Source organism: Lipophrys pholis, assembly GCF_963383615.2.
Source record: "Lipophrys pholis genome assembly, chromosome: 19".
NCBI lineage: Eukaryota > Metazoa > Chordata > Actinopteri > Blenniiformes > Blenniidae > Lipophrys > Lipophrys pholis.
Window position 1 is genome coordinate 9,410,698 of NC_137647.1, and position 25,949 is coordinate 9,436,646.

Genomic DNA, 25,949 nt, shown 5'->3' on the forward strand with positions numbered 1-25,949 from the left:
TTTGTGTTAGTAGTTCAGTGTGCCGAGGCAGTTCCAGACTGTTTTTTTCTCTCTGTGTCTCAGTATCCAGGTCGAGGTTATCAACATTGGGGTCGTGGTGTACCTCCCCAGCCTCATGCCTTGTGGGCCCGTCGTTCCAGCTGGAATGACCTGGGAGGAAGCCGGCCCTGCTCCTCATCATCTCCCACCGCTAGTCCAGTCTTCACGCCGTCTGCCAGGCCGTTCTATGGCTATGGCCTGGGCGGTCTCGGAGGGGTGGTTGGAGGAAGCCTCCGAATCAGGGGTCCGCGTGCGTCCTCGTCGCCACGTCACCACCGCCATCACATCCAGCCAGACGAGGAGGAGTCTCTTCTATCTCCCCCTGCCGTCGCGCCCCACTCACTTCACCTTCCCCCTCCCATGCTCCCGGGCTATTTTGCACCCAGGAGGGACCGGCGAGCTCTGTCGCTCGAACTGCCCCACCTGCTTCAAGTCCCGGGACAGCCACACCCTCCACCACCACCGCACCATCCGCTGCCCCCCATGACGCACCATGGCCACCACCGGAAGAAGAGCTTCTCTGGAGGAATGGTGATGACTGGAGGTGGCGACTTAGGAGGGATTCACCAAGACTGCAATGGAAAGACCCCGCTGTCCCAGCTCCTCCAGCCCCCTCCCAGACACCCCGCCGAGCAGACTGGAGGAGCGAACCCCCCGAGCCACTTGATGGCTGAAGTCTTTCCCCAGGTTAACACGCGGAGCAAGGACCGGGAGGACCTGGATGACGACATCGAATATGTAGGTTACTGTTCTATTCATGTGGTAGGGAGGGAATGAACTGATAATTACAGTAGGAAACGATTATCAGAAAGTAATGCAGCGATGTGCAGTTATTTGTGTTTCTTATTATATACAATTCAATTGTTGAGATTCAGATAAGCATCACTAACCTGCGAGCATAACACAACACAGCTGCTGGAGCTGATAGCAGACTCAAACTGGCAGTTCTATCACTGTTAGTTTATCGTGCACCACAAAAATACATGTACATGATTTTTACAACAAAAGGAGAGCAGATTTCTTTTTCTTTTTTTCTTTTGCAGGAAATTCGACTCGGCAACAGCATCATATGTTTAATATAATTCAGAATAACCTTTAGGATGAAAGTAGTTTTCTGTATCTCTCTGGTGACTAACACAGGGTTGAAGTATCTTCTTTACTCCTCTTGTCTGATTGTCATTAATTCAATACATGGTGAGGCTTGTCTTTTAGGTAACACTGAACAATGAGGTGATTCAGTTTTCGCCAAGGTCAGAATCAGTGTTGCTTCCCCTATACACTGTTTTTTGAATGAAATATCTGCAGAAGGCCTCAGGAAAGAGACTTTATATTTCCACTTTTTATATCATCTGTCCCCAATAATTGAACTTCCTTTGGAAACATTTGAATATGGGCTTGCATGGATAAAACCTAATATGGTTGAAGCACAGTTATAAAGGAAAAATGAATCAATGACAAACAAGTTGACTGAAGTATTCACTGTGACACATTTAGGCAAAACTGCTATAATGGGAATTGAAAGTAGTAGAATTGCAGCCTTAACAATTCAATTAAACAGTCCGTGAGTCACAGGTTAGAGATTCAAAACTCCCAAACTATTAGCTTTTATGTGCAACTAAAAAGATTTTACACATGTCCTATTCTCTTGCCGTCTCGTTGGATTTTTATCTACTTGGTATCATGAATGAACTCCATATCACCTGCGCCTCTTGGGAGTCTCATTGTTTCCATTGTAAACACGTTTGTGTGTGCGAGAGAAACAAGGTTAATTAGAAAGGACTATTTAGACAGCAGGGGGTAAAGAGCTGTACAGATGGTAATGTTGGAAGATGCTCCTAGCTGTTGCTATAGAAATGATTAAAATATGGAGTGAAAACACACACTTGCACACTCGCAGCTGTGTGTGTTCCTGCATTGAATCTGTGTCTATGTTTGCAGAGCTTGTGTTTCCGCATCCAGAAGATGTTGGAGGCGTACAGACCGGACTGGTGTGAGACACGAGAGGATTGGTCCGTCTTCCTTTTCTCCCCACAGAACAAGTGAGCTTGACTTTTTTTTTTTTCCTCTGCCAAATATCACGTGATTGTGTGTTCACTCGTGTGTTAATTAAAACTTTTGCACATTCCTGCCTGCCAAAGTCCGACCAGCCTCTCATGCAGACCGTATTGCCCGGCTGCAGCTCGGATCTCACCGAAACAGTGTTATTCAGGATGGATTACAGATGGATTCTGCTCCTCACCTGGTCAATAGGAAGGGCATTCGAGTATTGATTCCCACCTTGCAAATAACAAGGGAATATTTTCAGATTGTCCCCACTCCTTTCCAGAGGGGCAAAATACAACACTGTGTGTTATTCATTAAAAGATGCATCAACTTATTGTGCGGTTGTGTTGCACTCATCACGCAGGGGTTTGACTAACCACAGCTGAGTATTTTAATAAAAGCCATTTAAATGCCTCAGTGTGTCTTCCGCAATAGTTGAGAATAAATTTGAGTTTCTCCTCCCGTCGATTCATTTTCATATTTACTCTGTCCCGTTTTGTCCCTTCCGATAAACACTGCAGCAAAGATATTTAATTGCTTTTTGGCAGTACACAGCATCACGTGCTATGTTTTTGAAATGCATATTCAGTGTTTATATGTCCCTTTGCCTTCTGCCTTTCCTTCTCTCCTCCTCTGTTTAGTTCTCTCTTATCTGGGTGTTCTGTTCTCCCGGCAGAGCACTGTACTCAGGAGTCTGGTGCTTCTGAGAGTGTTGTTAATGTAATTTGTTTTGAATTAGGAGCGATGTAAACAGGGGCTGAATGAGGCTATTTACTCACCAAGATGTGCGGGAGCTCCCGTGCACCGTCAGGGGGCTTGGCTCTCCTTCTGATTGGATACAGGAGGTTTATAGATTGTATTTGGGCAAAGGCTGGCCTTTACATATTGTTCCTCCCATTGTGGCTGCTGCTCCTTTGTGTGATGCCAATAAATGCACTGCCGGACTAAAATCCTCAGTTTGTCTTTCTGTTCATCTCTTCTCGCTTCTTCTTTTCCTCCCTCTCTCTGCAGGTTCAGACAGATATGCCAGTCCATCATTGCCCATAAGCTGTTCGACTACGTGGTTTTGGCCTTTATCTTCTCCAACTGCATCACAGTGGCTCTAGAGAGGCCCAAGATACTACAGGGCAGCTTGGTAATATCATCTGAAGTGTGTGTGTCTGTTGGAAGCCACAGCCGCTGGTCTGCAGTGTCTGTGTGATAGCTGTTTAAAGTCTCAGAGGATGAATTCAACTTTATTATCCAAAAGGTGCAGCAAGTAAGGTTTTATTACTCCTAATTGGCCAATTTTCTCTCTCTGTCAACCCCCCCCCCCCCTTTTCTCCTATTGTCCTTCCAGGAAAGAGTTTTTCTTACCATCTCCAACTACATCTTTACTGCAATCTTTGTGGGCGAGATGACGCTCAAGGTAACATTTTACAACCTGGCCCTCTGTTATTGCTGTTGCCGTTGCAACACAGAGGTCTTTTCTTTCTTTTGTTCGCCTCCTCCCCATGTGATCCAGCGTGCCTCTCTCTTTAATCTGACTTTGCCATAGTGGCCCCAAAGCCCAGCCTCTTCCCGTCCCTTCTTTTTCAGCCATCCCCATGTTTCTTCGAGGAATAGAGCAATTAGGCTCTGTCATTAATTAGTGGCTAGTCTACTCTTATGGATGCAGTCCATCTCTTGCAGCACTCCCCCACAGTCTGTCTCTCCTCGTGCCTCCTCCTATATTAAGTGCTTCTTTTTAAAGTCTGTTTCCTCTTCCTTAGGGTCCCTCTCTTCTCATCAGTCGCTTATCTGACTTTAATGTCCCTGCCTGCCTTTTTTTTTGTTTTTTTAATTTTATTTCCTTCCCCATCCCTTTCGCCACCGCCTCTGTGTTCTCTGTGAAGACTCTGGCACAAGTGGGTCATCAATTATGCACTTCCACAATCAATTATTAACCAATCGCAACCCGTCATAGAGCCACAGACTTGTCAGCCCCGTGGCCGAGTCGTACACGTCTCCCACCGCTCTGTCTGTTTTTTTTCTTTTTTTCTTCCATGTTGTGTGTTGGTGTGCATTCACTTTGTGCAGCATTAATCTCTCCGTTGGACTCGGCCACCTAGTTCAGTGCTGTGTACAAGATGCAGCCAAATAAATGAACAACACAGCAGGGTTGAAGAATTGGTGAGCATGTGGAGGCATCTACATACACAATGTGGCCCGGTAGCAAAATACATTCTGTTGTTTTAATGTTTGTAGTCACACATAATACAAAATCCCATGCATGGCGATATGAGTCTATAAATGGGATTGCGAAATGCACTTCTTAGACATTCATTTTATAACTTATCATTGAGGTCAGTTAACATTTTGATGTTTTCCGAGCACTGATCCTCCAACCATCTTGATGTTTGTGCACTAACCCCCACAGTCCCTCTAAAGCTTTCCTGGACACTGAGCAAACAGGCTTCAAATGTCAGTGGCAGATATTTGCCCAAACAACCATATTTCAGCTTCTGCTTCTCCGCAACACACAGCCCGTGTATTGTGTACTTCAACAATAGCTTTTCTTCACCAAAAAAAGGCATCTGTGATTGTTTCAGGCTGTTATGTACTTACCAAGAGAAAACTGAAAAAATAAGAAGAAAATATGAAAAACGTTTTAAATATGTGTTTGATTAATGTGCATGTGTGTTTAAACCAGTAGAATTATTGTTTCTAACCAACTGGACTAATGCTTAGTTTAATTAAAAAACTGTTTTTGGAAATGAAGATTTGAAAAGAATGGAATTAAAGAAAAAGATAATGGATTAGGTCCAAGTGCAAACTCTTAATACATATAATATAATATAATATAATATAATATAATATAAGCTGCAAAAGTCTTCGTAAATAACCTTTTGTTATGTTTACAGAAAACCTGATCTTTTTTCTGTAAAATTGGCTGCCATTAAGGTATCTCTGACATATTGTTTGGTTGTAGATTTCAGTGTTTACATGTCTGTTGCTCCAACTAAAAAATTGCAGTAAAATTAGGAATGACAGGTTGTTTGATTTAGTTTTTGTGATCTTCCCACGGGGCAAATTTGACTTTTTTGCAGGCAGTATGTTTAATAACTGCGTTGCAATAGTTACAATTGTAAATAGCTGTATATAAAGTATTTTACTAACACTCAAAGACAAATGGTATTTATTTCTCATGAATTAAAAAATGGTCAGTATTAGCTCTTAATGTGAATCACATTTGGACGTTTGCTGTTACCTAAAAATCTTCATTTCAGAATTATTTGCATGTTTCTTTCTCTGATTCTGACCATTAGCAGCCCTGCTTTACTCATAAATCGAAATACAATGTGTTTTAAACTGTGTGCCGGTGAAGTAGCATTGATCACTACGAAACATGATGGATTTTTTCCAGGAAATATTTGCATAAATTCACCTTTGTAGCAGATTAAGTCTATGTTTTGGTCCATTTCATCTAATTCTTATCACATGATATCTTGTTTTCACAATATCTTGGCCTGAAAATGTGGTTGTTTTTTTTTTCACATTTGGCAGGTTCTCACACGAAGCCTGTTCGGAAACACACCGCTCACCGGTGTCTGTGATTCTCTTTGAGTTACTAAGTGCCAAATACACTTCAGGTATGCAGCCTCACCTCTTCTCTCCCATCCTCAGGTTGTTTCCATGGGCCTGTATGTGGGTGAACAGGCTTATCTGCGGAGCAGCTGGAACATTCTGGATGGCTTCCTGGTTTTCGTGTCTTTGATTGACATTGTTGTGTCCATGGCGGGAGGGGCTAAGATCCTTGGTGTCCTCCGAGTCCTCAGGCTGCTCAGAACACTACGTCCCCTCAGGTATGCAGCAAGCCATGCCGAATTTGCATGCACAGAACAGCCTTTTACAAATTGCGGCTGTCCGCCTTGTCAGTACACTTCAGTCTTTGCAAATCCAAAATATTGTTTGAAGAGACACTGAAGAAAAATGTTGTGTGACAATCTCTTCAAAACATAGATTTTCATTTAAAAAAGTATCACTTTCAGAATTTAATGTCCAGTCAGTGGGTAAAACATTAGTTTCCCCTTTGAATCTTTTATGCCAATTAATTTACTTGCAGATGCTCCATTGTCTCTTATTTGGGGATTAACAGCACAACGTAACTGAACTTCTCAGATGTGTAAATCTCAGATATAAGCCTGAATAAGTAAAGTTGTCATCTATCAAATTCATAATATTCAGTGGTGTTAAGTTGAGTTCCGTCACACTGAATCTTGGCTCAGTGATAATGAAGAGGACGAGAAGCGGCTACAGGTGCTGAACATTGTCGTTAACAAGCTGTTTAAAGGTTTTATGTAACCAGGAAACATCCGAGAAGGTCAACAAAGTTCCATTGTTAAGTGCTCACTGTGTGCATGTCTTGTTTCGAGTATTTAAAAGATTTAGCCACAGCTTGTTATTGTTATTTCCCTACTTTAGAATGTGAAATGCACGCTTTCATAAAGAGAAAGTCTTGAAAAAAGGGCTTGTAAAGAAAGAGTGTATATTCAGATCAATGCGGTAATGCAGAGAGCGTTCTTAAATGTGTATTCAGAGCCAAAATGAGCAGGACAAGTCATCGTGGACGTGCTCAGCCCGAGCACAGGTGCATCTAATGTGTGATTGTGGTGTATTTCTTTCTCTTCATTATGTTCTGCTTGTCCCGTTTCCCTCTTCAGGGTGATCAGTAGAGCTCCGGGTCTGAAGCTGGTGGTGGAAACTCTCATCACTTCCCTCAAGCCAATCGGCAACATCGTCCTCATCTGCTGTGCATTTTTTATCATCTTTGGTATCCTCGGAGTTCAGGTATGAAGGAGGAAACGGATGCCTTCAGACTGAGTGCATATATTATTTACTAACATCAATATAGTATGAAGGTAAACTTTGTCTAACCCAGTCTGATCAGGGTCAGTGTGGCTTCCCCGACTGGAGTTTTAACACTCCTCAGTCCTTCTCTCCTGTTGCTTCTTTATGTCTTTGAAGCCCACATACATTTCTATTTTCCTCTCTTTTAAGTAAACTCATTGTCTTCCTACTTCTTTCATCACAGCATTTTCAGCTGGTGGGATCTTTGACCAGCTCATTATTTTCACTGAAGTACACTCTTTCATCTCATCAGAGGGGCCCACAAAGGCTTATTTCAGTTTGGGGGGTTTTGGGTTTTTTTTTTTTCCCTATAAATAGTCAGACATCACAAGCTTGGTGTTATTGTTCTTGTACCGACAGTTGTTTAAAGGCAAGTTCTTCTACTGCTTCGGCCCTGATGTCAAAAACATCACCAACAAGTCCGACTGTCTACAAGCCAACTACAAATGGGTCCACCACAAGTACAACTTTGACAATCTTGGACAGGTGAGCATGATATGTGTTTCTAAGCATCCGTCTTCTTTGTCAAAGGAAATGTAAATGCGTTTGTTTTTCATTCTGGAAGGATGACTGTGCTTTTTACCAACCCGCTGTTGTACAGGCTCTGATGTCCCTGTTTGTACTCGCCTCCAAAGACGGCTGGGTCAATATCATGTATCACGGCCTGGATGCTGTGGCCGTGGACCAACAGGTACGTGGATATAAGCTGTACAATAACATCACCGTGAAGAATATCTGAGAAATTATCTGAGTAACCTTTTTGTCTCTGTTCTCTTGTCCTGTTTTTTCCTCTCTCATCACACTTCTTAACAAACGGGCCCTCCGATCCTCCCCTAGCCAGTAACAAATAACAACCCATGGATGTTGTTGTACTTCATTTCCTTCCTCCTCATCGTCAGTTTCTTCGTCCTCAACATGTTCGTCGGCGTGGTGGTGGAGAACTTCCACAAGTGCCGCCAGCACCAGGAGGTGGAGGAGGCCAAAAGGCGCGAGGAGAAACGCCAGCGGCGCATGGAAAAGAAGAGGAGGAGTAAGAGAGAGAGGAGAGGGAGGGTAGAGCATGCGAGGGGTTAAAAAGGTAGAAGGAGACTAAAAATACAGAACAGCTGATGAAGGAGAAAGGAATGGAGGGAGGAGGATGTGAAAGCGAAAGGAAGGGGCTGCTGGGGAAAGAAAAGAAGCAGGTGCAGATGTATAAAGGAGGGCTGGTTAATAGAGACAGACAGGCAATAAACACACAATCAGCAGGTGTCATAATTAGTAATACACTGCGAGTTGAAATCCTACCAAGGTCTTTCTCTAATTTGTACTCTAAATGTCTCATTATGTGACCCATAATAACCTAAGAAATACTTTTGTGGACTAGTTCTTGATCCCTTCAAACAAAACTGACACAATTTAGGCAATTATACAGATGATTTGGCAAGAATGAAAAAATATCCGACGAGTGAATTGAAATCAAGAATGGTATTCGTAGTAATTTCAGTCAGTGTAAGTGAGTTAAAGGAAAACAAACTAAACGTCAAGCGAACCCTCAAGGCATCTCAGAAGTTGTAACACTTATTTACTGAGGTGTTATGAGCTTTTTAAAGGCTTTATCTGGTCCTTTGTTTGTCTGTTCAGTGGCTTTACTGCTCGAGGTTGTTATTGTCTGTAGTTTCATCATAGTTTCACGTAGCTACAAGCATCACTGTAAATATTGTCAAGACCGTCAGCACTCGGCAACACAAGTTTAACTCTGTGCATCAACAAAGTAACTTGAACTTGAGGCAGGGTCACACTTCTCAAGTATTTCCAGTCGCACCCTTAATAATTTAATGAGGCCATGCACGGCCCGCCTTTAGTACCCGCAGAGAAAGAAATCTTGCCGAATAATAAGCAGATCAAGGTCATCGTCCTGCAAATATGTTTTATCTATTATACTTACCTTCAGCTCTAAAACAGAAAAAAAAAATCTTTTCATTGTGGAGATCACTTATTGTGTAGAGAATCTTAACTATAGTAAAAGTTGAAGGAACACTGGATTTGCATATTATTAAAAAAATGTGTTTTATCAACAGAGGCCCAAAAGCTGCCCTACTATTCCAGCTATGGCCACATGCGCCTGATGATCCACACACTGTGCACAAACCACTACCTGGACCTCATCATAACCTTCATCATCTGTATCAACGTGATCACCATGTCTCTGGAGCACTACAATCAACCTCACGTAAGGAGAAATGCTTCCCCGCGTGCACGCAGCGATGCCTCCTGTGTGGCTGTGTAAAGAATCGTATTTCACGTTCAGGGTCTCGAGCAGGCGAGTTGATCAAACAAGCAGAATCACACTCCCACAGGCGCCGTCCCTTCAGTAGCAGGAACATATTGCAAGGTTTTCATGCCGAGTATTAATCTGTCAGATCTTTGTGATTAGTTTTTGTTTTTTTTTCTCTCTCTCCTCTGAAGTTAGACCACAGCTTTCGGTCTCTCCTGTCTTCTGGTCTGACTGGTCCACCGCCGTGAAACTGTATGGAGGCTTCGCAGCTTGTGTTGCGAGTAGCCGCAGTCTACACAAAGGGGCCGTGATTGCGCTGTTGATTTGACTCGGGCCGCCGTCAGAGTGGCGTGAGCCGAACGGTCCGTGTATCTGTTCATGTGTGTGTGACGGGCAGAGGTTCAAAAGCCTGGTCGCACTTTTTATGAGTGAGAGAAAAGTGATTATCGTTGAGATAAGATGCCTATTTGACCTTTTGGAGCGAGCATTCTCAAACTGACCGAGCATCAGATAAATATCACAGGTCTTGACTGTATTTGTCAGCTGTTGGTCCTGACATTTGGCAGTCTCCCACTTGTTCGAAGACAGCGCTCTTGTTTATGAACAGAGAAAACAGCAACCGAGCCAATCTAATACCCGCATTAACATGAAGATGGACTTGATTTGAATCAATCAAAGCAGGCCTGTCTTGGGAATTTCTGCATCTAAATTTGTTTTAAAAAAAAGTGTTTAGTAGGGGAATTAATTCATGTATATTAGTAGTGCTATGAATAGAAGGTGATCTGTTTTGGCCTATGGCATGTTGGATTTTACTCTACACACAACTGGAAGATCTCTGCTTTACAGTTCCTCTTTGCTGATACTGCTAATAATTCACTTTACCTCATTGCCCATGCACACACACAAAAACACGTGCCTTTTTTTTTTTCTTTCTTTTTTTTTTTGCTCTCTCCCTCCAGTCTCTGGATCTTGCTCTGAAATACTGCAATTATGTCTTCACCTCCACGTTCGTGCTGGAATCAGTGCTCAAACTCATTGCCTTTGGCTTCCGGCGCTTCTTCAAAGACAGGTACCGTGCTCGTTTATATCTTTTGTGACGGTGGCGTTGATGTGATTGCCTGTGAAAGTGTTTCGATCTACAACCAAGTGCACCTACAAACTCATTTGCTTTAGTCGGTGAAATTGTGGCGCTTAATTCTCACACAAGACAACTTGATGGTGCTGCAGAAATCGTCTTTCCGCTGTGGGAGTTGTTAGTGTGCCATCCCATTGTAGAATCGTCTCCATCAGCATGACTGTCAGACAGCTTTTCGTCTGGCCCTTTCACTGTCATACCTGCAGCACCGTTTGGATTACGTATTGAGAAATGAGCTTTCTATCACCCGCAAATGACACTATTCTATGTTTTCTGTGTTCAGATAAGTCCGTTATCACATACGTTATTAAGAAGAAAAAAAAAAAAGGAATTCAAACATTAAAACGATGATCAGAGCTGTGGGCACATGCTTTAATCATGTGAGGAAATGTATAGTATAAAAATAGTGACACAATAAACAGTTATTAGCTCAAAGTGTAATGTCTGTATTAATCCCTCTGATGCTTTGATCTTTACAAATGGAATCAGAAATAACAGCTTTGACGGCATTGGCGGATTATGAAACGTGTTGAAATATGTGAGCTGGCTCACAGTCATTCGATTATTAAGTTGACTAAACCATACTGTATTGCAAATATGGATTTAGTGACGGCACACATCACCAGTTCCATCAAAGCAAACAAAAACGTCCTATTCATCAACACGAAGAAAAGCATCATTTTATTTATTCATAAGTATATCTGTCGTTCTGAACGCTGTCGGGTTATTCTGTGAAACTTGTTTGTGAAGAGTTTTCCTTCCATCCGCAACACAGCAGGGGGCTCGAGCTGATCCTGACGGGCGAGAGGTCCAACTGTGTGGTCATTGTCAAGAGTTTTCTGACTTTTATTTCAATACATCTGACATCTAACTTGGGATTTTTTTTTTTTTGTTCCACAAAATTGAATCTTTGCCATGAGTATGTGCATGTGAGGATACTGCAGCTCACCCTTGTTTGACTTCCATGGGAAGTCTGCTCGGCTCACTCCCACACCCATTCACACTGAGCCCAGACTAATTGATTTGTCATTCATACTAACTTGCACAGTGATGAGACTGATGTCTTATTCTTTTGAGGGATGTGGGATGACTAATTAAGGCAGAACCAGATTTGAGAGCTTATTATGCTGATAGTAGCCTAATGTCACTGACCTATTTTAGTTATTGAATAAAAAGGATAGGAGAGAGAGAGAGAGAGAGAGAGAGAGAGGGGAGTAAGAGAGACTCAGAAAAGCAGGATAAGCGGGACAGATCAAAGACAAAAACGGATTTGAACAAATGATTGATGAAATGAGAAAGAGATGGGCGGATGTAAAAAAATAAAATAAAAGGAAAAAAAGAAATATCCCACAGTTATCTGCTGTTTCTTTTTATGTTGTGTCAGCGACAGCCGTGAGCAGTTGCTGTTTGAGTGTGATTTATAGACCAGGGTGACTCTCAGCTCAGTTTAGGAAATAGGTCAATGGAGTAGCAGATAAGACTATTACTAATATATTAAAGTGCAGCTATGGCTAATGTCCATTTGTACTGGTAGTAACATCGAGGAAAACAGTAAAGAAGTGAATATTTAAGCTAAACTGACAAAACAGATGTGCCAGGCAAGTTTGTTTAGTTTTTTTGTTTCTGTATTTTAAATTTTTTTTTCAATGTGGCCGCTGCATAAAAGGATGAACAGGTGGGCGGTATAATTTAATGAGGGAACAGAAATGATTGGGAAAGAACGACTCTCCATCAGAAGGTCTCATGACAGAGGGACGCGTGATCCCGGGCGTGACGATAATGAGTCACAGGTGGCAGTTCATATACAGTTGTCACTGGCGTTTTAAATGAGACGGTTCAGTGAGCAGCACTCTCAACAAATGATGCGGCAAACGTTCAGCCTTGCCGTATGATGGCACATCAGATTTAACTGTTGGAAAAAACTTAAGACTACATTGGCAATTTGATCGCTAAACAATATGGATGAGTCACCAGATCAATGTGAAAACTGTGGGTTGAACTGCATCGGTTGGGGATTTCAAAAGTTTCCAGAAGCCTCAGCCAACATAGCGTAGTAGCTTGAGGGCAAATTACTTGCCCTTAAGTCAGATGTTGCTACATCTTCAAACTCTTGGCACCATCTGTGTCCCATCTGTTCTCAAGTCTTAAAATTAAATTGTCTGACAAGAATTTGCTTCGCACGATGACTTTATTAAAGCCTTTTTTTTTTTTTAAGATGCTGTAGCATCTCTGGTAATAAAGCAGAAGGAAGTGACTCACAGCATGCGCCATCAAACTTTTGTAACTACTGCTTTGTCAACGTGTGTGTGTGTGTGTTCTGAAAACGACAGCATCTGTGTATATTATATATGAGTGTGTATGTGGGCGTGTACGAAGGTGGAACCAGCTGGATCTGGCCATTGTGCTTCTGTCGGTGATGGGCATCACTCTGGAGGAGATCGAGATCAGTGCTGCCCTTCCCATCAACCCCACAATCATCAGGATTATGAGAGTACTGAGGATAGCGCGAGGTACGCATGCCACGCCAAGCATAACAATTATTCACACGCGCACATAAACGGTCACCCAGCTCTGTCGTATATCAATGAAAAGGAAACGAGTCTTATCACTTTCTTTTGTTTGTTTGAAATGAACAATTATGAATTCATTCTAACTAGAGAATACGTACATTATCTAATGAAAATGTAATTTCTTGCAGGACAAGTACGATGTAGTGATGTGAGCCAGTAGGCGCTTTCCCCTGTTTAGAGATATTTCTTTCTGAAAGATTTTTATTACATATACATAATATCGAGCTGTGTTTTTGAAGACTGGCAGCAAAAAGTAATCAAACGTATTTCTTGAAATACTCTTTATCAACACCCACGTGTTTACATTTCTATTTCAATGTTTGCCCTATAAAGGGTTAAAAATATGTGAAATGTTTTGAGGTCCTGCAGATCGGACCCCAGCAGTGTATTTAAGACCACATGCACACAGTGTTTTGCTAGAGTTGCTACTTTAACAATCCTTTGTTTGCATTGTTTACGGTGATATTAAAGGCTGATATGATCTTTTTGTTGTGATCAAGTTAAATAGTTTTAACTGTGAACTCCTTCCGCAGGTAAGCAGCCAATCACCATCTTCTTTTGTGCGTGAACGCACATGTATCTGTGTGTGTTACTCCTAACCAAATATTGTGTTGACCTTTCCACAGTTTAACAACCACTATTTAGTAGGTATTTGAACCTGACAGATTTTCACCCTTTCACCCTCTTTTTTTCCCCCCAATGTGCCCACACAGTCCTGAAGCTGCTGAAGATGGCAACAGGAATGCGAGCCCTGCTGGATACCGTCGTCCAAGCCCTGCCTCAGGTACAGCTCACACAGCAATCTCACTTTATTTTTTTTCCCCCACACATACACACTCTCCACTCTCCCCAGGAGGAAGCAGACAAGTTTTCCTCAACAACCAGGGGGGTTACGAGTCCCTCATCTTCTTCATTTCCTTTGGCCTTTAGGAAGCACTAGCAGATGACTCGTTCTCACCACAGATGAGCAGAGCGAAACACACGTCCTGTACGAATATGCATACGCACAGGTCTTGTCGTCTTTCCACTTTCAGCACCATGGAGAGCACCCAGCCTCCCACTGAGACCACAGTGTGCTGGAAAAAATGCTTTTGAGTCCCTCTGTAGATCATTTAGTGGCGAACTATCCGCGGCATCAGGCAGTTTTTTTAGGCCGCCCTCATCATTCAAGTGCATTTAAAGTTCAACCGAGGTTCAGTTAAAGCAATCTGGCGAAATGAAAGAAAAATGGGAAACATCCGAAATGTTGCTTCGTACCACATACAGTATATGTAGTATGTATGGCTGCGAACTTATATCATGCAATATTGATGTAGTATTCTTATTATTTTATTTATAATTATTTCAATAACATGTATCCCTGCAGTTCTCACCATATTTTTGCATGCATGCATGAAGCATCTGCACTGCAGCCACCAGGTCTGAACTAATAATCAGTGTCGATCGATTCAAATTGAAAAAGAAAAAGACTCACAGAGGTTTTATAAATAGCAATAATTGCATTTTTGTACTTCCCTTCATTATTGTAACATAAGCATTACAAATAAACACGTGTGTTGACAACAGAACATAAGTTAGAAGCATGAAAGAAAAAGAAATTACTAACAACAAAAGTAATAGAAACTACTCTGCTCCTGAAATGTTGCTGGTGGTTAAAAAAAAACAAACGCCGCTGTTTAAAAGTAGATATGAGACTAGCGGATGGTGAATGGGAGGATCTAGACAAACATCGACGTGGAGAGCATTCTAATGGACGGTGAAGATGTACTATTTTAACATCCAAATATAATCAATCAACTTATTTGTGGAGGAACTGTGGAAAAGTTTGTGACTTTACTAATATACTTTGGCATTGTTCAAAGCAGGAAGATTTCTGGAGAAATGTGCGCAAAAAGGAAATCACAAGAAGAACAATATCAAGAAAAGTCATGACAACCTCTTGGCTGAAGCCTCAGAAATTCTAACATCATGCCCATACCCAACACACAACATTTAAATCCACCGACCATCAAGAGAACCAGACGGAGAGAATCAGGTTCAGTGGTGAGCGAGGGCTGGCATAGGTGAGAGGGAACAGATTCCTTGTCTTTCTTTTCTATTGATCCCCCTCTCATTAACACCAGGCCCTTTGCTCCATCCCAAGGGCAACTAGGAAGGTAATTAAAACTGGGGCTAATTAAACAGTTGCAGGAGGTCTCCCTCTCTGCGTGTACGGAAATTTGCGCATATCGAGGTGCGGGAAAAAACAAAGGCGTCACACCTGGTGAGAGACTTAACCTCAGGTGAAATTACACTGTATTTCACAGTGAAAATGAAGTGGCAAGCTGCCAGCTTCATTTCATCACGTCATGTCTGATATCGAGGACGCTATTGACATTTCAGGATATAGCTGAACAAAGGAGCAGGCGGATACTTGATATTACCCTGAGAGGACAAGAATTTGAATAATGCCAGCCTGGCAAAAACCATTGTCTGCTAGAATAATGATTCATGAAATGTAACATCATTTAGCCACTTCACAAGTTCCACAGTCAGTTTAAACAGTTAATAGGTCGTGACAGGACATGAAGATGTAATGAGGGATCCATATACTTACATTAAATGGGTGAGTAAGCTGGATAACTCGTTGACATGTTACGAAATGTATCTTCGTGACTTGGCCTTTACAAAAACACAGCAAGACACAGTCATTCCCCCACCAGCGATCTCCATCATTGTTTCCCCTCCAACTGGTGCAAAATAGCTGCAACATCCCATTCACTAACACTAAAAGCCTTGTTTTATGTGTTATTCTGAAACGGCTGAGAAACCTCCAGGATCGCCTCTGGAAAATGGAGACACCACATGAATGGACAGATTATTTTTTTCTTCCTTTATTAGCACTCAGCCCTGAGCGCCTTCTGTTTAGCTTCAAAAATAGATTTTGACCATGTCCTTAAATTAAATCATCAAAAACGGTAAAAGACAAAAAAAAGATGTGCAAATCTTTTTGCAGAATCTCGCTTAATAATGTAAGAAAGTTTGGTTGGATTTTCACTGAGTAGAGTGTGACATTATCAGAATAAACACTTGTTTGTAATTATCTATGAAGACTAGAGACACTGGTTCAAAAGTGCATTCACTTCAATCTTAATTGTTGGTCTGTCTAGACGGAACAGAAGAAGAAGAAAAAGGTATTAACATGTAAAGTTATTGTGATGGAGGGAAAAAGTAACAGCGTTTGAAGTTTTATATCCAGTTAAATGTCATCATATCATACGTTTGAATATGTTATGACTGTAAAGCTGACTGCTGCTGTGAGATTTGAATAAAGATCATAGACACAAAAAAAGGCCAACATACCTCCAGCAATCACAAATGTCCATTTTCCACCTTAATTCAACTCAAGCCGATCCCACCTAATAATATGTAAAAGCAGGATCACTACTCCATCACAGGGCCAATACACACACACACACTCGGGCTGTTCAAAGATGCCTATTAACTGCAAATGCATGTTTATAGACTGTGGGTACTCATGCATTACAACTCCACATTATAAAAAAAAAAAAAAAAAAATCGCAGACTAAACTGGGGACAATCTTCCTATGATTACTAGGCATGTCCTCGTCTGAAATTTTATTGCATTTCTATTAACTTTAACGTGAGTAGATTCGCGGTCATTTGTTTAACTTGGCCCCATTTTAGTGAGAGCTTTCGCTTCCATCAAATTATTATCCAAAACGCCTCAGCACTGAGCGAGATTTCCGCCTTTAAAATCCTCCTGCAAGTAGAATCCAGAAAAAACGCTGCCGCAAGCATCTCAGCATCGTGTCTAATATAAACCTCATTTGCATAGCGGCTAATGTGTGGAACAAGTTCTGTCATCATCATAATGTTGCTGCTCAATTCCCAGACCAAACTGTACAAAGTAAACAGCACGTCGTAAGTGGTTTTTTTTTTTTTTTGTTTCCTCGAAAAACAGGTGGCGTCCCAAGACCTTTATTTTGACCCAGCGCTATATAGTTATTGCAGCTTGTGGACCGAGCATGTCTTCGTTCTCAGTGGAGCGTAGCTGCTGCCTGTGAGGCTTTCGCATCGCTCTAATGGGATTAGATTCTGGCCCGGAGCGTTTACGGTGCAAAATCATCATCACTATTAACTTGTAGCAACAGAGGGCTGTTTTGTAGTGGAAGCGAGCCAAGTCCCGGACCCAAAGGTCTACACAAGTAGTCGTGGGTCCAATTGTTGAAGTTGAATTTACAGAATCGAGCTGGATAATTTGAGAACAGAATGGCTAAAACATATTAAAATCTTGAGGAGTTTCCAAGACTTATATGGAGTTTCTTATCAATTTACTTGGAGGTAATTAAAAAAATGAAAGAACAGTTTTGTTTTGTTTTTTGTTGTTTTGGTGTGATCACAGACAATAACCCCCCCCCCCCCCCCCCCCCCCCCCTCCCATAAAAATGAAAATATGCTGCAGAAATGTGACCTATTGTATATTATTGTGGTTGACTGTGGTTTATTGTCATAAGTTGAGCGTATTCTTGTTCATCGAATGGGAGCATACATTCTCTTGGGGTTTAGATTTAGAGCAGACGACTGTCTATTTCGGTTTGGAGGGGTTTTTGTGTTGCAACAATATTATTGAAGCGGTTCTTTTCTTTTCTCCGTGTGTGTTGCAGGTGGGTAACCTGGGCCTGCTCTTCATGCTACTGTTTTTCATCTACGCCGCCTTAGGAGTAGAGCTTTTTGGAGAACTTGGTGAGTTCACGTGACATCCAGTCACAGGCCTGCAAAGGTTTATCATGCAACTTCTGCAACATTGGTGTAATTCTACCATGAAGTGCATCAATTTATCCCAACTTGCTTTTTACTCCTGGACCCCTCTCAGTGGTAATTTGACTAACCTCTGGTCCTGGATCACTGTACCACTTCATTTAGATGACGCTATTGTCGTCATCTTATAATCTGGGATTAATGAAATGAATTGTGATTCAGGAGGTTAAATCAGAGAAGCGCTGATCTGTTGCACCTGGCCCTAAGGGGATGATCAAAACTCCTTGAAACCTCAAGTGAATACACATTATTTGTATTTTGTAAAGTAATTTAGAAATATTAGACTTCCTTAAAAATAAATAAATAAATAAATGAAATTTACTAAGGGGAGAAAATAAACCACATACAAAAATAAAAGCATTTGTGTCAGGGATATTATTTCTTTGTTGTATTAATTGTCTTTGGCAAGACATCGTTTGCCATTGGGAAACTTCTTTATTTCACTTTTAAATGGTGAACATGCATTTGAGGGATGGACAGCTGTGCTGCATACATATGAAAGGTTTGACAGATCTTCTCTGCCAACAGCAAACAGCTTTTTCTTTGTTGTTGATATTTGTTTGCTCATCAGATGATGGAAGTCTGAAAAAAATAATGCATATTGTAGTTTTAACCATTTGCTCATTTAATGGGGGTGGAGGGGGTATAAAAAAAAAATCCACTGAAGCTTTTCTTTTTGTTTTACCATGAGTGACTATTATTAAAATTAGTAATAAATAAAATTGATGGATGTCTTAATGATGGTTTGAATATGTAGTCATGGATCTTCCTTCTGACAATGAACCGACTGTTTTCATTTGCGTGCTAATCTTAAAACTTATCTTTTCTGGCAAGGAACAAAATGAGCCTCTGATGTCTGGTAATGTATGTAAAAATAATAATAATGCATCATATTTGTGTAGCACCTGTAACCAAAGCAACCCATTTTTCTAAGAGGAAATACTTAAATAATACTAACCAGTTGAAGGTAAACTGCATAAAACAAAGAAGTACTGTAGCTGTAATCACAAATCAACATACGTCTGTGTCTGTCCCTGTAAGTAAGTGAAACTGTGGTTTGAAGTTTCCATTGTCTTATCACTGTGAGCTCAACCTGTGTCTATAAAAGCATGAGTTCTTCGTTACTGAGAAATCCTTAATTTCTCTTTGTCCTTAAGTCGGTATTAAAGGTATCATTCCTGCAGGCTGAAAGCAATTCCCCCGGTATTCTGATTCATTCCGTCCTCACGTAGCCTCATTAAAGCTGAAAATTTAACCAGCAGAATGTCACGTTTTTTCCTTTTTGTGCATTGCAGCTGCAGCCAGTGGCAACACTATTTGTGACTGGAGCTTGGCAGGAGAAGGGATTAGTGGCAAATGCAAGTGTTGCGTTCTTTAGGCATTCTGCAGATTATCTTGGGATAGAGGCTCAAAAAACAAACTGGGTGTTTGGTCGCATTGCTTTGGGTTTGATGACTGACTGTGTCTACACGCTTGGCGTGTTTGGACAGTCATCCGGACATGAAACGGTGCATGCTCGCCACAGCAAATCCATGTAAAGTGCTTATTATCAAATTGACATCCGTTCTGGGTGTTTTGTTTTACCTTGTCTGATCTCCTGTTCTCTCTCTCTTGTTCTGATCACCATTTTTTTCATTTATAACACTTAAATCTCCTGCTCTTGCTCCATCCACCCACCTCACTCTCACCCCCAGTTTGCAATGAAGACTACCCATGTGAGGGTATGAGTCGTCACGCTACCTTTGAAAACTTTGGCATGGCCTTCCTTACTTTGTTTCAAGTCTCCACGGGCGACAACTGGAATGGCATTATGAAGGTACAAACTTCAATATACAGTACGACAATGCTTTGCTTTGATTTGCAGGAATGTGTTTGTACATGATAGTAATGCTTTCATGAACGAAAGAAATCCTCTTTTTCTCTGTTAACCAGATCCATTTTTATGGTATAAATTGTGGAGATGCCTCAAATGTGCTTCTGTGTAGCCTTCAGTTCATTAAAATACTTGAAAATGAAAACCTTTAACCATACAGGGGCTTTTTGAAGGGTGTGTTAGGAGCAAGTTTTTAACCCAAGACTTTTTAAAGATCAAACGGAAACAATTAACACCATTATGCATCATTTGTCTCAAATGAAATATCTGGGAAGAGGGTCAAACTGAATTAAATTGCTTAGATTACATGATCTATAGCTTTAGAAATGTTCAAATGAGACATTTAAGATACTATTCATTCCTACAAAGTCCCTCTTTTTGAACTGCAGTGGGTGCTATTTAAAGGCAGTAGGGCAAAACACATCAGTGTTTATGTCTTTATATCAGAGGTTTAATGCTTTGTCATTATTTACACAATTTCTATAAATATAAGACAAGCAGAAGCTGTTTTAATATGTTTTCACCATTTGAACTTATCACTGTTTAGGAAAGTGGATAACAAATGAGTGTGAAGGTTTACACAAAGGTCTTTAGAGATATGTTGATTTGGGAGTGAAAAATCTATCTTGATTAAAGTTCTAAAGAAGCTTCATATTCATTAAAACATATGCCATTTATTTTCTTGCAAATATGCAGGATTTATGTTCATTCAATAAATCTGAATATTGTTTTTGTATACGATCTACGCAGACGTAGCCAAAAGTTTATTCTATTGCATATAAAAGACAAACTTTGTAAAAGTCTGTGACAAGTGAGCCGAAAAGCAAAAGGAGGAGGTATTAGAAGGACAGGAGATGAACTCCCCCTCAATCACTCCAGTGTCCTCTCTGTGGATACCTAATAATGGAAAGGGAATGTGCTTATTCAGCACAGAATTACAGGAGGGGCCGTGCCTCATTGCACACTTGTTTAAAAAAAAAAAGAAAAAGAAAAAGAAAAGACAAATTTTCCCCGAATGCAATTCTCCCACCAGCAGATATCGTGTCTCCTCCTCGTACCTATGCTGCGAGGGGAATAGAGATTATGCCCGACTGTGTTGGCCGTGGACCATTTAACGCAAACTGAAAACAGGCAGTGTTGATCGGGGTCATGAAGCAAGCCAACGGGCCACAGATGCTCCCACTCACAGCAAAGTCTCGGCCCATTTTAGCCACCAAACTCGCTTGCATGGGTTGTTCAGCAGTGAGAGAGGGGGAGGACCTGCTTCGGTTCAGTCGCAAGCATGTGAGCGGTAACTGGTTGTGCGGTCACGAGAGACAGAAAATAAAACAAAGAATAAGGGAGAGTAAAGAGGGGTGAAAGATGGAAAAGTGTAAAGAAAAAAATTAGGATATGCAGAGAAAGAAGATGGAAGGCGGAGTACGGACACGTTTTGTGAGGAAGCGCAGTGTGTAAATGTCAAGCCAAATTACACAGAAAAGACCAGCTTCAGCTCACAGGGCTAAAGTTGTTATGTGTGGTCACAGGCAGGGTGAGATATGTGTACTTCCTCCAGAAAACACTTGTCACTTTGGTTTCCGCTCTGACTGAAATGTGCGGTGCGCATGTTAACCAGAGTGGAAATCTACTAGAATCATTTTCCCAAAGTAATGACTTCTGTTATTCTGCCTGGATGGAAAACATCAAGAACAAAAAAAAAAGCCGTGTAAACATTATCTAGATCTATTATTGACCATAAGAAGTTAACTTTTAACTTGCCTCTGTTCATAGAACCTGGAGGAGGTTTAGATTTGGACTGAAAATTACAAAAAAATCGAAAGCTTCTTGATAAAATCATTTAAAATGATAGAAACTGTTCTTTTAATTCCACTTGGAATAAACACGACAATCCACACATTTCTGTTTTATTTGCTTCGTCCTTTCGATCGCTCCTTTCTGCATGAAACTCTTCCTGACTAACCCCTCCGCTGACCTTCCCCCTCCTCCTGTTTCTCACCAGGACACATTGCGGGAGTGTCCACCCGACAACAACCTGGACGTGGACTATGCCTGCAATCCTAGCCTTCAGTTTATCTCGCCCATGTACTTTGTCTCCTTCGTGCTCACCGCCCAGTTTGTGCTCATCAATGTGGTGGTGGCCGTGCTGATGAAGCACCTGGACGACTCCAACAAGGAGGCCCAAGAGGAGGCGGAGATGGATGCAGAAATTGAGCTGGAGCTGGCCCAGGGCACCCTCTGTTGCATGGGCGCCCCCGGTTGTGGGGGTGGCGGGGTGGATAAAGGACTGGTCGCTGCTGGATCAGCGCCTGGAGGTGCGGCCGGGGGAAGGGAGAGGGGAAGCGCCCGGGGAGAGAGGGGAGACGGCTCGAGGAGGATGCGACACTCGGTGACCGCTGCGCACCAGGGACCGTACAGTCCCCGCGACTCCGACCGGACCCTCTACTCACCAGTGCAAGTGAGTTGGAGTGTGTGTGGGTGTGCTTGTGCTTGTGCTTGTGTGAGGAAGAGTGCAATTATATTTGGCTGTGGTGGCGTGAAGGGCTCGTACGTGTTGTATGTTTGGTATTTATGTGTGAGGGTGTGTGTTTGTAATAGGGGAGGGGTGTCAAACACCATTCTGATAACGCAAAAAAGTGGCAAGCCAGAGCGTTCAGGATGTTACTGCAACCTCTAAACGTGACACGATAGACAGTAACCGACTGCTCTGAAACAAAGGGAAAAGTCGATAGTTGACAATATGTATAGGTTATCGTGCTATGACGTTACCGGTCCAGACTAGGTGAGATAAAATGAGTTTCTTTGAGTTTGACACCCCTGACCTTGAGGATCAGGCCGATCAAGGGTTTTAATACATATAGTGGTCCAGTTTTATATTAAACTTGAATATTTTTTTATTCAGATCTGCCGCCCAAGCAGCGATGCTTTGTGTGTGTTCCCTTAAAGTTGCAAAACAACATTACTAGCACAGTGTGCTGTACGCAAGTACACGGCAGCGTGAGAGAGATCAATAGCGGCCAGCAGCTTCTGGTGAAAACGAAGAGGTTCGAGATGCTTTTGGTCCCAGAAATAAACAGATAAATGTCTGCCTAGGGTCTGTTTAACTTCACTGTTCAGCTGGGTGGTGCCTCTGAAGTGCTGCTGTTAGTTGGAAACCGCAACTGTGCTCCAGTATTCTTCTCTGTGGTGGGATAATAGGAAAAATGCGTAAATGTTCACACTTTCCGGAGGTTCCTACTCCCAGCACTCCTCTTTCCAAGAAGGATATACAAGCGTGGCAGGACAGTATATAATAGGAAACCATAGGAAGCGCGTTGTGGGCCAAATCATTAATTAGATGCTTTCATAACTTTGGTGTAGGCGTGCGTTTGGCTGAGCGTGTCGGAAAATATGTCTGCAGGTGTATATATAGTCACTTAAGAAGTTAACGGCTTGAATTGGTATCTGCTAAATGCAAAGTGTAGTGAAGAAATCTTCAAAGTAATCTTTCTGTGTGCTTGCCTGTCAGTATTCTCTTGACGCCGTATCAATGCATTAGTTCATGCAGAGAAAATTGCAGATTTGATTCACAAGCTGGAAGAATACAAAAGATGTGAACAATGTGTGAGTGATTTCTCCATAGTGTTTGAATGGCACTGACGTCGGAGAGAACAGAAAATCATTGCTCTATGGCTCCCCTCTCTTATTTAATACTGTAAGTCACATCTCTTAACTACACACTGTTATTCATTCTCTTGAAATAAGTTGTTTAAACTTTTGTTCCTCTTGTTTAAGATTTTATGAAAAGGAAGCGAGGGCAAGGAAGGTAAAGCGTTTACTCAAAGAAAAGGAGAGCGACAGTGAGAAGCACCTTAGCATCACTGGCTCACAAAAGCCACTGCGTTGGAGTTGCAGTGTGTGCACAGCACATTTGCATTTTAGGAAATGGGGAAAGTATATCCCCCTCTGATCCACTTATCCCACCCTTCTGCTGAATTATTTTTATTGCAGAGGGGACAAAATCCATCCCCTCCTCCTCGTAATCAATGCTACCTCACCAGCAGCCCGGATGAAACGCATCAGATAAATGTATTTCAATTCTTAATAAAGGAGAAGTGGCAGCACTCACGCATTCAGACTGAAACTCGGTGGTAACGTCTGAACTCACGTTGGGATGACGAACACTTTGTCTTAGCTGATGCCGGACTCTTAATTTAGAGTTAATCAAAAAGTGATGATAATATTCTTAATAGTCAATCATAATATATGGCACATTTTTTAAGAAAGTTTGCATTTAATGATATGAATATTAAATGAAAACACAAGGTGAAGTGAAGAAAAGTAAAGAAAATTCCTCACTGATGCTGTCACTAACTATTGTCTTTAAAAAAAAATAATAATTACATTCGTCCTTCATATATTACCTGCAACGGTTGCCCATGTTACATTTGTGACAAAAGCAAATTTCACTGATTGTCTTGATTTTAACAGTCCAATTTTTAGTCTTCATATTACACTATTAGTTAGCAGTTGTTTTCCTTCAACAACAGAGGAAAACCTTTTCTGTGCAGGTTGGCTTTGCTGTTATACAACAAAGTAAAATTTTAAGGTTGGTGTGTAATCATAAAAGATTAAAACACATATTGTCATGGTGTGTCAGCCTATAATTTGCATAACAACTTGCTTAGCCGATGCCACAGTGCCATGAAAAAAGCTAAGCCCAGAACATAATAGTGCTGCTATCATTACCTACTCTATGAATATATTTACCTACCTATCTAAAAATAAAGTTCAACATGAAACTTAAAACATTTATCCACCAACAGCTGCTGGAGCCATGCTAATGTTAACATTTATGGATCTATTTCAAAGACCAAAACTCTGGAAGGAGCCATTTCTATTGCTTCTGCCTCGACAGTTTAATCATAACCAGTCTAAGACTGAGACCTAAGCAATCACTACACTCACTCACTGTACCACCAAGTGGTAGAAGAGGGTATTGCCAAACAGTTCTAAATGTATGTTCGCTAACTTCAGCTGATACGTCTCCACCACAATATACAAATATCTTTGATAGGACTCTATAACTGTATGGCAATATTAATTGATATGTGGTTGTTTAAAATGAAAAAGATGTCCTATTCATAAAAATGTCAGCAATTTAGATACGCGTTAACCTGATGAGGAACCCCATCAATAAATAAGTGCCAAAAACAAAGCACTTATAGTGATGTTATAAATCAAATTAAACAATATAACCACTACTACAACAAGATGTAATACAGACTGAGAACATAACTAAGAAGACAGATAAATGTATTACCAGATATGGAGATCCATCTTGCCACTTGCCACTTTGAGGCACTCTTAAACCTTGCGCCTCACAAAACAAGCTATAAAACAAATAAAAGCAGCGACTCTACAGATTATGAGAGCAAGATTATATAAATGGCGATCACAAGTATAAGCGTTGAAGTCACTTTCCTCCAAAAAACTGCTAAAATCATGTAATGCCGATAAAGTAAAAGTTTATTTGTTTACGAATTCACCTTTTTGAAATGTCCCTATCCTTCACTGCAGTGAAAGAAACATGTTGTTTGCAATTAGAATTGTGAAAACTTTCTTAATAAAGCTTTTCGTCAGTTTCAACTTTGTCGGCCTCTACAGTCTGTGTGACTTTGCAGCCGTACATGCACACGCCGCCCTCTTTGAAATCCGATTTTTCCTGCCTTCCTCCCTGTGTGTGAGAGAGTAGAGGGTCTCTCATTTCTGCTGGCAGTCAGCAGAGACACACACTTCCATTATGAGATCCGCTAATGATAGTCTGCGATATCCACGCGTAGAGATGACTCACCGGCTGCCGTGAACAGCCTCACCTTTGTAGAGCTAAACTTGGCTGCGTGGTGCCATTTTTAGCTCAGTGTTGGCTGACAAAGGAATTTAATGCAGGCCGGGGAGAACACAGTGGCAGCGTCCTCTCTCCTTCTCAAGCTCCCTCTCTTTGTTTCTCCGTCTCCCAAGTCATGCAGGGAGGGATCTGGCAGGCCGGCGTAATTTATTCAGAGCGCAGGTCTCGGTATTTGAGTGTGTGCGCCAGTGTGTCTGTTTGCTCAGTTGAACAAAGCTCACGTGAAGTGTGTAATCCAAAACATTGTGAGTTATTATCCATTGCTATAAACTATAATTAGGACCACGAACAGTTTTTAATACTCAACGAAATTCCTCATCGCCACACACATCTACCCCCCCACCGCCGCCTCGCTGGGCCCACACACGCATGTGATATTGAGGCCACAAATTCCACAAGAGAAGTCATTATTTATTAATATTTCGTGGATCCAAAAAACATGGACGATGTGGAAACCA

At 41.5% G+C, this 25,949-nt stretch overlaps 1 protein-coding gene across 1 annotated transcript in view; it reads left to right on the forward strand.

Moving 5' to 3' along the window:
* Window positions 1-25,949, forward strand: part of LOC308124546 (voltage-dependent T-type calcium channel subunit alpha-1I-like) — a gene marked incomplete at its 5' end in the record, with an annotated part of 119,919 nt that overhangs the window by 76,718 nt on the left and 17,252 nt on the right. Inside the window, 16 exons of the mRNA XM_080487607.1 lie at window positions 64-777; window positions 1,978-2,078; window positions 3,094-3,217; window positions 3,422-3,490; window positions 5,728-5,906; window positions 6,765-6,891; window positions 7,312-7,437; window positions 7,553-7,642; window positions 7,789-7,981; window positions 9,012-9,163; window positions 10,168-10,277; window positions 12,720-12,853; window positions 13,627-13,697; window positions 17,581-17,659; window positions 19,429-19,550; window positions 21,607-22,062. Of these exons, the coding sequence (XP_080343733.1) occupies window positions 64-777; window positions 1,978-2,078; window positions 3,094-3,217; window positions 3,422-3,490; window positions 5,728-5,906; window positions 6,765-6,891; window positions 7,312-7,437; window positions 7,553-7,642; window positions 7,789-7,981; window positions 9,012-9,163; window positions 10,168-10,277; window positions 12,720-12,853; window positions 13,627-13,697; window positions 17,581-17,659; window positions 19,429-19,550; window positions 21,607-22,062 (2,847 nt within the window). The remainder of the gene's footprint in view (window positions 1-63; window positions 778-1,977; window positions 2,079-3,093; window positions 3,218-3,421; window positions 3,491-5,727; window positions 5,907-6,764; window positions 6,892-7,311; window positions 7,438-7,552; window positions 7,643-7,788; window positions 7,982-9,011; window positions 9,164-10,167; window positions 10,278-12,719; window positions 12,854-13,626; window positions 13,698-17,580; window positions 17,660-19,428; window positions 19,551-21,606; window positions 22,063-25,949) is intronic.